The 16741-nt window shown below is 40.4% G+C and overlaps 1 protein-coding gene across 2 annotated transcripts in view; it reads left to right on the plus strand.

Moving 5' to 3' along the window:
* tsc2 (TSC complex subunit 2) overlaps window positions 1-16741 on the plus strand; it is a 49679-nt gene that overhangs the window by 31814 nt on the left and 1124 nt on the right. For both annotated transcript variants that reach the window (XM_079615555.1, XM_079615556.1), the window contains 10 exons: window positions 750-935; window positions 3730-3872; window positions 5078-5589; window positions 9388-9466; window positions 11280-11366; window positions 11450-11636; window positions 12729-12868; window positions 14354-14432; window positions 14516-14607; window positions 16604-16702. In XM_079615555.1, coding sequence (XP_079471681.1) covers window positions 750-935; window positions 3730-3872; window positions 5078-5589; window positions 9388-9466; window positions 11280-11366; window positions 11450-11636; window positions 12729-12868; window positions 14354-14432; window positions 14516-14607; window positions 16604-16702 — 1604 coding nt within the window. The remainder of the gene's footprint in view (window positions 1-749; window positions 936-3729; window positions 3873-5077; window positions 5590-9387; window positions 9467-11279; window positions 11367-11449; window positions 11637-12728; window positions 12869-14353; window positions 14433-14515; window positions 14608-16603; window positions 16703-16741) is intronic.

A 16741-nucleotide genomic window follows, 5' to 3' on the forward strand; every position in this document is an offset into this window, starting at 1 on the left:
TGGTATGGACTTGCTCCTGCTATTAGATACACAGACACGCTGCTGTGAGTGTGTAAGATATTCTGCTGTTGCATCAACACACACGCTTGAATCCAGGAGCAGGTGGAGCTGGGGAGGTGGAGGGGTTCAGATGAACTCTGAGGGCTTGCAGCACGACTAGCTTACAGCGAACACTGAACCGACTGTTCAAATCTCATTGGCTGCAGGATTAGCAGAGGCCAATCAGCTTGTGCCTTGCGGTAATGATGTGATTGCTTTTGTAGATTGCATGTAAAGGACCGATCAGTCTGGGCCTGTTTACACCTTGTCACTTCATGCGATCGGATAGCTATCTGATTTATCAAAATGATTTAATTTACACTTGGTCACATAAATGTTTTTTTTCCGAGTTTTCGTCACCGAAAGCAATAGATATGAGCTTCATTTTATTGATAATCGGCTAATTTAACAATCAAAGACCGCATTGGGAGAGAGTGACTGGGTTAGTACCGACTGATTCACAATGTAACTTCTGTTGCTGTTCACGGTCAGGGACTATTTTTTCCAGCGGAAGAAAATCTTTTAGTGATTTTACTTCATGAAAGTTGCATTGATACATATTTTTTAGCTTTGATAAAAAAAATTCTCTGAGCGCTTCAGCCGTGACTTATTAACGATACAGCTCAGCCTCTTGTACCTTATTGCATTATGCAGACATTTAAAGTCACTGTCCAGTTGGCATTTGTTTGATTCTGTAACTCTCTGCTCAGGTAACACCAGCTGGCTGATGTGTCTGGAGAACCCGCCGAGCCCCTTCTCCTCTGAGCTGGGGAACCTGCCGCTGCAGGAGCTGTCCAGCGTGCTGATGGCCATGGACGGGGTGAAGGAGCCCCGGAGCGAGGCCCCTGTTGCCCCCCCGCAGGGGAGGCCCTGTCCCATCCAGCGATCCAACACCGGTGAGCCGCACGACTCCAGCGTCTGATCTCTGTTTATACACCGCTGAAATTAGTTCAAAGAGCTACAGTGCTGTGCATAAGTGAACACACCCATGCTAAAGTTGACTAATAAGAAAGAAAGAAAAATTTATCTTTTTTGGAAATTGATCTTAATGCTTTAATTTAAAAAATTGGAAAACCAATTTTCTTTGTGAATGAATGTATTGTGAATAAATAAACGTTCTTCCTTAAAATACAGGGTGCATAAGTCAGGACAGCCGTATGTTACATTCCCATAGAGGCAGGTAGATTTTTATTTTTAAAGGCCAGTATATATACTATGCATCCTGATAAAGTTTCTTTATTAAAATAGCCGCACATCATCACACACCCTTCACCACACCTAGAGATTGGCATGGGGTATTTGCCATAAGATCATCTCTCAATGCAAATCAAACCAGCTATTAGGCAAACTGAGATAAAACCATGCGATCTCTGGGTATATAGGGCCGTCCTGACTTATGCAGCCTGTATTTTAAGGAAGAACATTTATTTATTCACGATACATTCATTCACAAAGAAAATTGGTGTCCTTAAAGGTTGGAGTTTTCCTCATTTTTTAAAATTAAGGCATTAAAGGGATAGTTCACTTTAAAATTAAAATTCTGTCATCATTTACTCACCCTCAAGTTGTTTCAAACCTGTATTAATTTATTTCTTCTGCTGAACACAAAGAAAGATATTTTGAAGAATGTCAGTAACCAAACAGTAGTCTGTACCCATTGACTTCCATAGTATTTTTTTTTCCTACTATGGAAGTCAATGGGTACAGACTACTGTTTGGTTACTGACATTCTTCAAAATATCTTTCTTTGTGTTCAGCAGAAGAAATAAATTAATACAGGTTTGAAACAACTTGAGGGTGAGTAAATGATGACAGAATTTTAATTTTAAAGTGAACTATCCCTTTAAGATCAATTTACAAAAGATGATTTTTTTTTTAGTCAGCTTTAGCATGGGTGTGTTCACTTCTGCACAGCACTGTAGCTGTGATTATCAGGTGCTCCAGTATTTTAAGAAAGTATGATAAGCTGTCAGAATAGCCTTCTGCTGTACTATTATACACTATTTCTGTAGCATGTGTACCGTGCGCTGAATATTTTTGGTTTGCACATTCCCAATAACATTTGAGAAAACGTGCAATACACAACAGAAACATCGTCATCCATGATTTTTAGGTTCTCTTTGGCCCGTCGTGATCATTGAGTAATCGTCGAATCTTGGTTATTCAGTTATTTGAGAGAACTTCAATAATTGTGCCGTTTTAAAGGGCTATATGGAGAATTCACGTGAATGAACGTGATTCAAGGCCCTGACATGTTCTACGCTTAGAAATAAAAAGAAGTTGGAAATACATTTGCAGTGATGTTCTGTTAGGGAGCATCCTGACGCCGCCTGCGCTGCTGAGAGCGATGATGAACATGTAAATATGTGCTGTGCGCTTTCCTCTCAATAACAAAATAGACATAATGAGAAAGCGTTTGTCATCCAGACCTCTTTACAGATCACGCTGTTTTTCCACTCTCTCAGCCGGAGACTCTTTGACTGTTGTTTTGTTCTGTCATCTGGGTTTGGTGTTGGTTTCTGTGTGTGTGTGTGTGTGTGTGTGTGTGTGCGGGGTTTGTCGCTGCAGTGGGCACTCTCAGCTCTCTCTGCTCCTCTGATACACCCGGCAGGTTTCACAGGAGTATTTCCTGGGCAGGTAGATATATATATATATATCTGGTGTGTGTATGTGGCTCTTTATTAACACTCAACAGACCAGAACAAACCGACTAATCAAAGGTGAACTCAACCAATCGCCCGAGAACAAGTGATGGGATGATTCCTGAAACATTATGTCCTCTCCTCCTGGAGCTCTTTTCTCTTCCCTTTGCTCTTTCTCTTTCATCCATGAATTTGAGCTGAAAGGCATCTTTCTCTTCTAAAGCTGCCTAGTTTCTGTCATCTGGTAATGTATTCCCTTTAAGCGTGTGTTCCTGTGAGAGACGGACCATGCAGATCGAAAGAAAGGGTTTTACATGTTTCTATATAGATCAAGAATAACTGACATTTCACTTTTATGTGAATTTTATCAATATTTTAGGTTAAAAATGAACATGAATGTGTAAGAAAAATAGTATTTTTCAGATTTTGTCTCCTGCTTTAATCAACCTTTAGTTTGCCTGTTGGGACTATTTCATTTAAAGTACAAGAATGTTCATGTATTATTATATATCAATAAATAATTGTATGTACGTGTATTTTCCTTCATCTGTCAGTCAATCATAATCGAATAAATATTTTTATTACAGTAAATAATTTTTAGCTACAGTACAACACCCAGCCATACTATTACTAGTCGGATTGAAGTAATATTTTTTATTTAAAGGCAAGCATATTATTGAATAAACATTTAGATGTCACAATTATTTTGGATTTATTTTCCACGGTTTAAAGTGTATATCTGCATTTGTTCACTTTTAGAGGTACATTAGCATACAGATGACGCTCTTCAACTCTTCTCATTGGGTGTCTGAATGAAAACGGCATGTTTTGTAAAGCCTTTCAGTGTCGAATCACATACTGATCCTGCTTTATGTGTCCAGCTCGATCAGCTTGTGTGTGTGTGTGTGTGTGTGCAGGTTTGATCTTCAGGTGGCTGTGCATGTATTCGAGTGACTTTAGGAGAGTTTCTAGACTAATCGTAGGCGCTCCTCTGTACAGTGTCCCGTGACGCCATCTTGTTGACTGTGCGCGTCCTGCCGTCCCACAGATTGTGTTGTGCTGGAAGAAGGTGTGCAGAGCAGAACGGACGTGTCCCCCGCCGAGCCGAAGGAGGTGGACGAGTTCGAGGCCATTCCTTCTGAACCCATCTTCATGAGCACCAGTGCGACGCCAGCTGGCATGTTGAGCCGGGTAAAAGACATGTATAATATTCATTTATTATTATTAAATTATCATTCGTTTAGAATTTTATTGTTGTTATTTATTTATATATACATACAATAATAATCACCATCAATTAGGCATTAAATCTAGCCTGGCTAACGTCAGACCTCGTCTCATTGAGACGTGGACTGGGAACCACGTTAATTTTCTCGTATTTGAGGCGTGGTTTACGAATGCCCAGAGCCATTTATTGGGCGCTACGAATGTCTATCAAATGCGCCTGTACGTAGCTCATAGCCAATCTTTCCAATTATACCAGATGACGTATGTAGAGCGACAGAAATTCGACGAGGAAAAAGACGATGGGTCATAGATTTATCTGTACACGATGGCGTTCAGCGACTATTGCCGGTTGTGCAAGACAAACATGAGGGTAGAAGGTAAATCTGCAGTGCACATGTTGATATAAACAAACTGCTTCGGTGTGTCGCATAGACGTCGTCATCGTCTTGCTGCTCCCTCCCCGTTCTGTGATTGGTCCCCTTGCTGAGGTGAAAATCTGATCCATGGTATCCAGACTGCCTAGCAGCGTGAATAAAATCGCGCAAGGCAGCATGGGGAAACCCAGGCTACATTAAATCATTATCAGACTACAATAATAAAAAAAATCACAATATTAATATTCACATTATTAATAATATTATCAATATTCATATAATTATATATTTTAGTAATCACAATATTAGAGTTATTATTATGTTATTATTATTATATATATATAACACAAAAACTGTGTGTGTGTGTGTGTGTATGTCACTATAAATTACATAAAACTGTATATATATAAATATATATATATAGTTTTATGTAATTTATAGTAATATATAAAGTATATATACATATATATATACACATAAAACTATATATATATAATACTATATAATATATACATGGATGACAGAGAGGGAGTTATTATATTTAATATTATTATTATTATTATACAAGTGTAAATAATGCATATACATTTAAATAGAATATGTCAGTACTATGAATAATTGGTAATAATAATATTAAGAATAACATGTATTATATAGATAATTATTTTCAGCTAATATAGTGTCACTGTAGTTTCTCGGCAGCACTGGAAGTAATGGACTAATATATCAGCCGGCAATTCTACTTTATTGACACTTATAAACCAAAGACTGATTGGTGTGATTTCTGTTCTCCAGTCCTCCTCGACGTCTAGTCAGGAGGATAAGTCGACGCTGGAGGAGGTGAGTGAAGGCGGGATCCCGATCGACCAGCCCGCGCTGAGCCCCGGACCACATGACCCTGACCTCGCCTTCTCCCCCACTCCCCTGAAGCAGTCCAGCTCGTCGCCAGAGCTGCAGACTCTCCCCGAGGCGCTGAGCAAAGCCCAGAGTGTCCCGGGAGGAGATGTGCTGTGCTCCAGGGTCCCGACGGCCCCGGAGAGAGAGGCCCCGGGGGACAGCGCCGGGTCCGCCGGCCCGTCCAGCACCAGCACCAGCGTCTCCGTCTCTTCATCGTCCACGTCCCGGATGAGGCTGGAGTTCCCCACGGCCCAGCCGGGACCCCAGTCTCCCACCGGACACCGGCCCCGCGGACACACCATTTCAGTGTCCGCACCCTCGTCCCGCAGGGAGAGGAAGATGGACAGAGACGCGTACCACAACCGAGGAGGGCCATCCAATGCAGAGAAGAGCTCAGGACTCAGTCCCAGGTAAACTGATATCGTTAAATTAAATCGTTTCTTAAATGTGTTAGGGACTTATGATGATATATCAATACCGATATCAGTTATATATACTGTGTGTGTGTATATACAGCCCGATCTCATCCCAAGGCGTCATATACTGACGCTTTTGACAAATCGTCTACATCCAACGCACATGGCACCCTTTAGCGTCAATATGAGACGCAGATAGATATGGGCCAGAAGGCGCCTCCTAGCGGTCTAACCCTAACACTACCCCAGACCTAAACCTAACCATAACCGAACAAAGCTCTCTGCGTCTCATATTGACGCTAAAGGGTGCCATGTGCGTTGGATGTAGACGATTTGTCAAAAGCGTCAGTATATGACGCCCAAGGATGAGAATGCGTTGGTATATATATATATGTGTGTATGTATGTGTATATACACTGCCGTTCAGAAGTTTAGGGTCAGTCAGATTAAAGAAAAATAAATGAATACTTCTATTCAGCAAGGATCCATTTTTATTGATCGAAAGTGACAGTAAAGACATTTATGACGTTAAAAGATTTTTTTATTAAAAATAAATGTTTTTTTTAGCTTTCTATTAATTTTTTTTCTTTATCTCAGTTTCCACAAAAATATGAAGCAGCACAACTGTTTTCAACACTGATAATAATTATCAAAAAAAATTATATTCAAGTGATTTCTGAAGGATCATGTGACACTGAAGACTGGAGTAATGATGCTGAAGATTCAGCTTTGATCACAGCAATAAATTACATTTTAACATGTACAGTATTCAAATAGAAAACTAATTTTTTATAAATTGTAATAATATTTCACTATTACAGTTTTTACTGTATTTTTGATCAAATAAATGCAGCCTTGATGAGCAGAAGAAGAAAAATTACACTACCTCTAACTTTTGAATGATAGTGTATTTTTTTATTTTTTATTTTTAATTACCACAAAGGCAGTAAATAAGTGATTTTCAGCCTAAAGTGCATCTGCCGCTTTAAACCACAGGACAGTGATGTTATTTTTCACTAGATAAGCCTCATTAATAACACAATTAACTTATTTATTACTCGCACATTATAATATCCATAGAACTGTAGTTTTACACAGAAGATTAAGTGTTTAGTGCATCATGGTCTTTTATAAAAAAAACTAAATGTTTTGGGTTGTTATATTTTTAGCAGATGTTTTACATTACGATGTGCATTATAAATACTTTCACTTAATGCAGGGACAGTTTGTATAATAATGTGTGGGGGAAAGCCTCCTGCACAATGGTGTGTTGGTTTCGGTTTTTAAAAAACTACCCCGCAATTTAAACCCATCAATAATCCGACGGCGGACGTCAAGCGCGTGGCTCAGTTGTGTAATGGATGGCGTAAGTGTCGTCGACGTTAAGCCGTGATTACGCTCCGCAAACGTTACCGCACCTGTAATGTCTCTTGAACCGCAGCCGTTTGATCTCACCTCACAGAGTGCTTCACTTTCCAGGAAAAGCAAAGCATCATATGGAGAATAATGATATGGCTGGAAAAGCTTCATTCTTTCTCATTACTGTCATCATCTGTCGCCCGTTGACATTAAATCATCCTGCCGCCTTCGCTCGCGCGGCTCATTTTGAGAAGTGAGGCGCTTTTTGAGTTGAGCGCTCTCAAATTGTTGCCTTTTAGAATTAGAATTACTTGAAATTACTACCATCCATCTTTGTGAAGTTCAGAGTCGGCGATCGATAGGCTGGCTGTGTTATATATAGACAGACACCAGGAAACCTAGTGAGTTTCCCATCATACACACGTTTTCCTCCATCATGGGGCCGTATTGGTCTCTTGTGATGGATTCACTCAAACACTTAGAGCTGTTGTCTTTCTTGAAACATCAGATTTTAACATGTTCGATATAAAGCTACAATTACCTCTCAATAAGGACTGAAGGTCCCCGTTACTCAAAGCACATTTCCTGTATGGATGATGATGATAAGAAAGAGGCATAAAAGGAGTAGTTTCTTCCATGCAATAAACGTGGATGTGAAATGTATGAAGTCATGCAATCACTTTGTGTGAGAAACCGACTAAAACTAAACATATATTCAAACATTATTGAACAGAAATGTAACAATTACGGTATTCATAACTAATGTCCCCCTCGCTGTACCTGTTAATGATGATTGTATGAGAGCCAGTGATATTTGATTTATCATTAAAACAAATTCTAGTCGGATGGATGGATGGATGGATGGATGGATAGATGATGGATGGATTGATAGTTAGATGGATGGATGGATGGATAGATTATGGATAGATAGATAGATGGATTGATGATGGATAGATGATGGATGGATGGATTGATGGATGGATGGATGGATGGATGGATAGATTATGGATAGATAGATAGATGGATTGATGATGGATAGATGATGGATGGATGGATTGATAGTTGGATAGTTGGATGGATGGATGGATAGATTATGGATAGATAGATAGATGGATTGATGATGGATAGATGATGGATGGATGGATGGATTGATGGATGGATAGATAGATAGATTGATGGATAGATAGATAGATAGATGGATGGATTGATAGATGGATAGATGTATGATGGATGGATGATGGATGGATGGATGGATGGATGGATGGATGGATGGATGATGGATGGATTGATAGTTGGATGGATGGATGGATAGATGATGGATGGATGGATGGATGGATAGATGATGGATGGATTGATAGTTGGATGGATGGATGGATGGATAGATTATGGATAGATAGATAGATGGATTGATGATGGATAGATGATGGATGGATGGATTGATAGAAGGATGGATGGATGGATAGATGGATTGATAGTTGGATAGTTGGATGGATGGATGGATAGATTATGGATAGATAGATAGATGGATTGATGATGAATAGATGATGGATGGATGGATTGATAGTTGGATAGTTGGATGGATGGATGGATAAATTATGGATAGATAGATAGATAGATAGATAGATGGATGGATGGATGGATGGATGGATGGATGGATTGATAGATAGATAGATATATAGATAGATGGATTGATGATGGATAGATAGATAGATAGATAGATAGATGGATTGATAGATGGATAGATGTATGATGGATAGATTATGGATGGATGGATGATGGATGGATGGATAATGGATGGATGGATGATGGATAGGATGGAAAGAATAGATAGATGATGGGTGGATGAATGATGGATGGATGGATGGATAGATAGATAGATAGATAGATAGATAGATAGATAGATAGATAGATAGATAGATAGATGTACGTATTCATGTGTATATATAAACGGCTGTCTAGAAACAAACATCACTGGTTCTTGTATCTCTATCTCGGTCTCTCTATATAAAATACATATAACATATAAAACTATATATCGATATAGTAACATATATTCATATTTGTAACAGCTGGCTAGTAATAATTAGTTTTGAGGTGGGTTCAGTGCTTACACGTCCTGATCATGTCTTCCTATATTGTTAGCAGTGCGCATGTTTCCTTTGATATAGTCAAGGCAAGGTTTATTTGAAGTCTCGGGTTTTATCCTAATTTGCGAAGTGTCTCTGAGCCGTATTTAACGGGTGTCCTGAGGTGTGGAGAGTGTTTCTCCGACCTCATGCTCCCTGGAGTCCTCTCCAGACTCCTCCACCCTTAGCTTCGATCTGTCCCCCGTGTGATGAGGTGAGTAGTGTGTGGGCAGAGGAAGTGTGTAGTGCTCGTGTTGGAGTGCAGCTTCAGTAGACCTGACCTTGATCCTCTTCTCTCTGTCTGCAGTTTCGTCTTCCTGCAGCTCTATCACTCTCCCTTCTTCGGCAACGAGTCCAACAAACCCCTCCTGCTGCCCAAAACTCAGGTCAGCTGACTCTCTCCTACAGCTTTTAGAATTGGATGAATCTCACGAAAATTTCATATTTCAGCGCAAATCAAAAGAGAGAAATAATATATTATTTATATATCATAGAAATTACAAAAAAGTAAAAAGTTGTATATCTATCTATCTGTCTATCTGTCTATCTATCTGTCTGTCTATCTGTCTGTCTGTCTGTCTGTCTGTCTGTCTGTCTGTCTTCGTTTGCTTCGTTGTTCGTTTTGTCGTTCGTTCTATTTGTTCATTCTGTCTGTCGTCCGGTCTGTCTGTCTTTCGTTCGTTCTCTCTCTCGTTCATTTTCTGTCTGCCGTTCGTTAATTTTTTGTCGTTTGTTCATTCATTCTGTCTGTCATTCATTTTGTCTGTCGTTCGTTCATTCATTCTGAGTTAATTTTGTCTGTCGTTCATTCGTTCTGCCTGTCATTTGTTCGTTCGTTCATTCTGTCTGTTGTCCGTTCTGTCTGTCTGTCATTCGTTCGTTCTGTCTGTCTCTCTGTAGTTTGTTTGTTCGTTCATTCTGTCTGTCGTTCGTTCGTTCTCTCTCTCGTTCATTTTCTGTCTGCCGTTCGTAAATTTTTTGTCGTTTATTCGTTCATTCTGTCTGTCGTCCGTTCTGTCTGCCTGTCATTCGTTCGTTCTGTCTGTCTCTCTGTAGTTAGTTTGTTCGTTCATTCTGTCTGTCGTTCGTTCGTTCGTTCGTTCTTTCTCTCGTTCATTTTCTGTCTGCCGTTCGTAAATTTTTTGTCGTTTGTTCATTCATTCTGTCTGTCATTCATTTTGTCTGTCGTTCGTTCATTCATTTTGTCTGTCGTTCATTCTGTCTGCCTGTCATTCGTTCGTTCATTCTGTCGTTCGTTCGTTCTTTCATTCTGTCTGTCGTTCGTTCTGTCTGTCATTTGTTCGTTCGTTCGTTCTGTCTGTCTCTCTGTAGTTCGTTCGTTCTTTCATTCTGTCTGTCTGTCGTTCGTTCATTCTGTTCTGTCGTTCGTTCTGTCTGTCTGAGTTGTTCATTCTGTCTGTCTCTCTGTAGTTAGTTTGTTCGTTCTGTCTGTCTGTCGTTCGTTCTGTCTGTCTCTCTGTAGTTCGTTTGTTCGTTCTGTCTGTCTGTCGTTCGTTCTGTCTGTCTCTGTAGTTCGTTTGTTCGTTCTGTCTGTCTGTCGTTCGTTCTGTCTGTCTCTCTGTAGTTCGTTTGTTCGTTCTGTCTGTCTGTCATTCGTTCTGTCTGTCTCTCTGTAGTTCGTTCGTTCTTTCATTCTGTCTGTCTGTCGTTCGTTCTGTCTGTCTGTCGTTCGTTCTGTCTGTCTGTCGTTCGTTCTCTGTCTCTCTGTAGTTCGTTCGTTCTTTCATTCTGTCTGTCTGTCGTTCGTTCGTTCTGTCGTTCGTTCTGTCTGTCTGTCGGAGTCGTTCATTCTGTCTGTCTCTCTGTAGTTCGTTTGTTCGTTCTGTCTGTCTGTCGTTCGTTCTGTCTGTCTCTCTGTAGTTTGTTTGTTCGTTCTGTCTGTCTGTCGTTCGTTCTGTCTTTCGTTCGCTCTGTTTTTCTGTCGTTCGTTCTGTCTGTGTCGTTCATTCTGTCGGTCTAAATTTTTCTTGAGTTTTTAAAGGGAAAATAAAATTATGAAAATAATCAAAATAAACCATTTTCCATAAAAATAATACTTCTTCTAAATCTATTTTCTATGTGGTGAAATATGAGCCATTTCTTTGTGAGATCGACCCAAACACTTTTCATTGGCCTCTGTTTCATTGCCTTGATTGCTGCAGAGCTTCTTATTAATCTAGTGTGGTCTGGCGTTCACAGCTGATAGATCGTGCCGTGAAAGTGTTGGATCAGATGCCTCCGTACGACACGCACAAGATCGGTGTGGTGTTCGTGGGAGCCGGCCAGGTACACTCATCTTTCTCTTTCCAATTTGCTGTTTGAGATTGTTTTTTAGGAAGTCTTTATGATTTATGGTCGTTTATTATCAGGCAAATAACGAGGTGTCAATACTGTCCAACGAGTACGGGTCCAACCGGTACGCCCAGTTCCTCACGGGCCTGGGGAAACTGATCCACCTGAAGGACTGCGACCCGGACCAGATCTTCCTGGGGGGACTGGATCAGTACGGGGACGACGGCGAGTTCACCTACTGCTGGCATGATGACATTATGCAAGGTGAGAGTGCAGCACATCATCACGTTATTTATTATTATTACCAGTCGTAGTAGTAAGAAATAAAAAATAAAGAATTATTATCATTACTCATAATAGTAATTATATATTTTTTGTAAATAACTATTATATTGCTATATATTATATTGTATAATAAAATTATTTACTCAATAAAATAATTATAAGAAGATGTTTTATTAATTCTAATTATCAATTATTTAATGTTATTCTTATTACTAAATATAATAGTAGTAGTAGTTATTATAATTAATAATAATTATTACTGGTATTACTAGCTGTTAAGTTATTACTATTAAGTTATTACTAGCTGTTAATGAACAATAGTCATTATATTATAATAATAATTTACTACTAATAATAATTTTCTTAATAATAATACATTTACATTAATATAATTATTTTATTCATTCTAATTAATAATAATTTATTTTTCTTTCTCACTATTACTACTTGCTGTTATTAAGATATAATATTAATAATAATTATAGTCATTATACAATAATAATAATAATAATAAAAATTAATCATAATAATTTATACGGCCTCTAATAATAATAATAATAATAATAATAATAATAATACTTATTATATAATAACTATTTATAATATATATCAATTATAATTACTATTATTATTATTATTATTAGAAAGACCTTAGAAATGAAGTATAGTAAACCTTTCAAGATCTTAAGGATGGGGAATATATTTTTAGTCGGTATTTCTTCACTCACTTTTGAATTTTGGTAATAATAATAAAAATGAGTAGTAGTGTTGTTATTATTTATTCTAATAATTATTATTTTAATAAATATTATTTCTTACTAGTTCTACAATTACTGTAATCATTATCTACTATCAATAACTAATTATTATAATTATTATTATTAGAGAGGTCCTTGGAAAACTCCAACAGTCAGAGAACGATCTCAAGTATGATGAATAGACTTGAGCTCCACTTGAGTGTGTGTGCGTGTGATCCATTACTGTGTGTTGAGCTGATTATCTGAGGCGTCTGAGGACACTTCAGTGTTCATAAAGAGAGTCTGACTAATGCAGTCGCTTCCTTCCCTTCAGCCATTTTCCACATAGCCACTCTGATGCCGAACCGAGAGAGCGACAAGGGCTGCTGCAACAAGAAACGCCACATCGGCAACGACTTCGTGGTGGTGGTTTACAACGACTCGGGGGAGGAGTACAAACTGGGCACCATCAAGGTGTGTGAGAGAGTCCCCTTATGCCCGGTTCAGAGTGAGTGAGGGAGTGAGGGAGTGAGTGAGTGAGAGAGTGAGCGAGCGCGCGAGTGAGTGAGTGAGCGCGCGAGTGAGTGAGTGAGTGGGCGAGCGCGCGAGTGAGTGAGTGGGCGAGCGCGCGAGTGAGTGAGTGGGCGAGCGCGCGAGTGAGTGAGTGGGCGAGCGCGCGAGTGAGTGAGTGAGTGAGCGCGCGAGTGAGTGAGTGAGTGAGTGAGTGGGTGAGAGAGTGAGCGAGCGCGCGAGTGAGTGAGTGAGCGCGCGAGTGAGTGGGTGAGAGAGTGAGCGAGCGCGCGAGTGAGTGAGTGAGCGCGCGAGTGAGTGGGTGAGAGAGTGAGCGAGCGCGCGAGTGAGTGGGTGAGAGAGTGAGCGAGCGCGCGAGTGAGTGAGTGAGCGCGCGAGTGAGTGAGTGAGTGGGTGAGAGAGTGAGCGAGCGCGCGAGTGAGTGGGTGAGAGTGAGCGAGCGCGCGAGTGAGTGAGTGAGCGCGCGAGTGAGTGGGTGAGAGAGTGAGCGAGCGCGCGAGTGAGTGGGTGAGAGAGTGAGCGAGCGCGCGAGTGAGTGAGTGAGCGCGCGAGTGAGTGAGTGAGTGGGTGAGAGAGTGAGCGAGCGCGCGAGTGAGTGGGTGAGAGTGAGCGAGCGCGCGAGTGAGTGAGTGAGCGCGCGAGTGAGTGGGTGAGAGAGTGAGCGAGCGCGCGAGTGAGTGAGTGAGCGCGCGAGTGAGTGAGTGAGTGGGTGAGAGAGTGAGCGAGCGCGCGAGTGAGTGAGTGAGAGAGTGAGCGAGCGCGCGAGTGAGTGAGTGAGTGGGTGAGCGCGCGAGTGAGTGAGTGGGTGAGAGAGTGAGTGAGTGGGTGAGAGAGTGAGTGAGTGGGTGAGAGAGTGAGTGAGCGCGCGAGTGAGTGAGTGAGAGAGTGAGCGAGCGCGCGAGTGAGTGAGTGAGTGAGTGAGCGCGCGAGTGAGTGAGTGAGTGGGTGAGAGAGTGAGTGAGTGGGTGAGAGAGTGAGTGAGCGCGCGAGTGAGTGGGTGAGAGAGTGAGCGAGCGCGCGAGTGAGTGAGTGAGCGCGCGAGTGAGTGGGTGAGAGAGTGAGCGAGCGCGCGAGTGAGTGAGTGAGCGCGCGAGTGAGTGAGTGAGTGGGTGAGAGAGTGAGCGAGCGCGCGAGTGAGTGAGTGAGTGAGCGCGCGAGTGAGTGAGTGAGTGGGTGAGAGAGTGAGCGAGCGCGCGAGTGAGTGGGTGCTCACTCGCTGGTCGGGAAGCAACATGTAGTCTGACATGTTTATTGCCCACAACACAATATTTTAGGAGTCAAAATCGTGTAATCTGACACAGTGACTATCGTAACAGAAAACAATCGTTTAATCTGAAACCAGGCATTACAATTCATTCCTGTCTTTGCCACATTCTTTCTACCTGAACCGTTTTTACAATATGACATTGTGTGTGTTGGTGTTGACAGGGCCAGTTCAACTTTGTGGAGGTGCTTATAAAGCCACTGGACTACGAGAGTAACCTGGTCACGCTGCAGTGTCGGAAAGGTTGAAACAACCCGCTTTCATTCAGATATGTGTGTGTTATAGTGAAGCAGAAGCCTGACCCCTGTCTCCTCGTTCTCTCTCAGATCTGGAGGGTTTGGTGGACACCAGTGTGGCGAAGATCGTTTCTGACCGCAACCTTCCTCTGCTCGTGAGACAGATGGCTCTGCACGCCAATGTGAGACTTCCTTCAATGCTTTTCCTCTTTCGTCTCTTTTCCTTGTGTTTCACGAGTCTTTTACATTTCCTAAAGAGTGGCACTTGCCTGTGTGTTTGTGCTCAACTGATTTCTGTTCTATGTAATCATAGATGGATGTTTTCGATCTGCGCCTTTGTTTTTTTCACCTCAACAAAGCCCTTTTTGTCAGATCATTTATGCAATTCTTTCTCTTAGTATTGAGAAAATGGTTCACAATGCTCAAGCAAAAACCTCCTCTATCATGTTTCTTTCACTCGAGTATGTTTTTGGCTAGATACTTAGACTTCACTCAGTATCCAGACTTTCACTTCGTTATATTTTTCCAGTACATTTTTTTACACCCCTGGTGGTTGCTATGGAGTTACTATGCAAAAACCAAATCACAAAGGTATTTAATAGGGCTGGGTATTGTCACAAAATTCAGTTTGTTTTTGATATTTATTTATTTGGATATTAGATACAGACAATACATTTTATTATACAAATTTTCTAATATTTTCAAAATTTTCAACTAATGCTGTTAAACAGGGAATCAGTTGGTACAGTACTACATTATTATTATAAAAAACTTTCTTGTGAGCAAAAAGTGTTTGTATCAGTTAATCAGTTACAAATCAGTTCATATTAAGCGTCATTATAATAGCAAAGTTATAATACTAACTTTATAATTACGTAATTATTTTTCTACTCCAATTCGTTTAAAAAATATATATAAACATGGTGGCTGACATGCAGGAGAAACTCGAAAAATTAGAATATGGTGCAAAGGTTAATTTATTTCAGTAATTCAACTTAAAGGGTGAAACTAATATATTATATAGACTCATTACATGCAAAGTGAGATATTTCAAGCCTTTATTTGTTATAATTTTGATAATTATGGCTTACAGCTTATGAAAACCCCAAATTCAAAATTAGAATATTGTGAAAAGATATTATATTAGTTCCACCTTTTAAGTTGAATTACTGAAATAAATAAACTTTTGCACGGTATTGTAATTTTTCGAGTTTCACCTGTAAAAACTTGACGCATTTATTCGAACAAACATTAAATACTGAAGAATAGTATAAAAATTATTGGGATTTGAAGGGATAGTACACCCAAAAATGTGTCATCATTTACCCTCAGAGTTTCTGTCATCATTTGAACACAAAAGAAGATTTTAAATAATGTTGGTAACCAGAAAGTTGACATTAGCCATTGACTTCCATAGTATTTTTTCCCTTCTATGGAAGTCAATGGCTATCTACAACTGTCTGGACAAAATTTTGGGTAAACTATCCCTTTATGAATTGATTAAAATTGAGAAATCAATATTTTTACCCAGTATTTAATGCATTTAGCTGTTTGTTTGTTTTTCAGGTGCTAATGGTCATAATTTCAGGGTATAATTTATGAGTGTAGCTCAAATGCGAGTGCAGTAATGATGTTTTCCTTAATGAAAACCACTAATAAAGCCCGCATCCGTAAGATGGAAACCCGTTTGCCGCACACAGCTTTTTCTTCTTCTCTTGGATAGTTGAGCTCACAACTCTTCCCACCTGCTGTGATAAGTGGAGACGGTGTAATAAGGCTGTTCATTGTGACTCACACACCAACGCTTTCCCCCCGAGACCCTACAAATCACCGCAGGAAGTCTCAGCCCACTGCCTCTGCCTCCAATTAGCACAACACGGCCGGCAGGACAGGCGAGAGTAAATGCAAAACCGGGGTTCACTCGGGACAAGGACTCTTTTGGGGGTGGATTAATAAGTTCCCGTTGCCATGGTTACCATTGAACTTTAGAAGCCTTTAGTAGACAGAAGTTTGGGGAAATGATATTGAGATGTGTTTCTACTGTGGCAGTGCAGAGTATATCACAATCCGAAAGGTATTCAATCAGTCTTAGATACGAACGTAATTACAGTTTCGAGAATAAACAATTACATTACACCCTTTTAATGTGTCTTTTATCTGCTCCTTCCTCTTGGAAAGATGGCGTCGCTGGTGCACCAGTCCAGGGCGAACCCATCGGACGCGTATGCTTCAAAATGGCTGGCAAGACTGAGACACATCAAGAGGATCAGGACCCGGGTGAGACTGCTCACTATAATCTGTAATTGCATATATAAT

Source organism: Phoxinus phoxinus, assembly GCF_949152265.1.
Source record: "Phoxinus phoxinus genome assembly, chromosome: 6".
NCBI classification, from domain to species: Eukaryota; Metazoa; Chordata; class Actinopteri; order Cypriniformes; family Leuciscidae; genus Phoxinus; species Phoxinus phoxinus.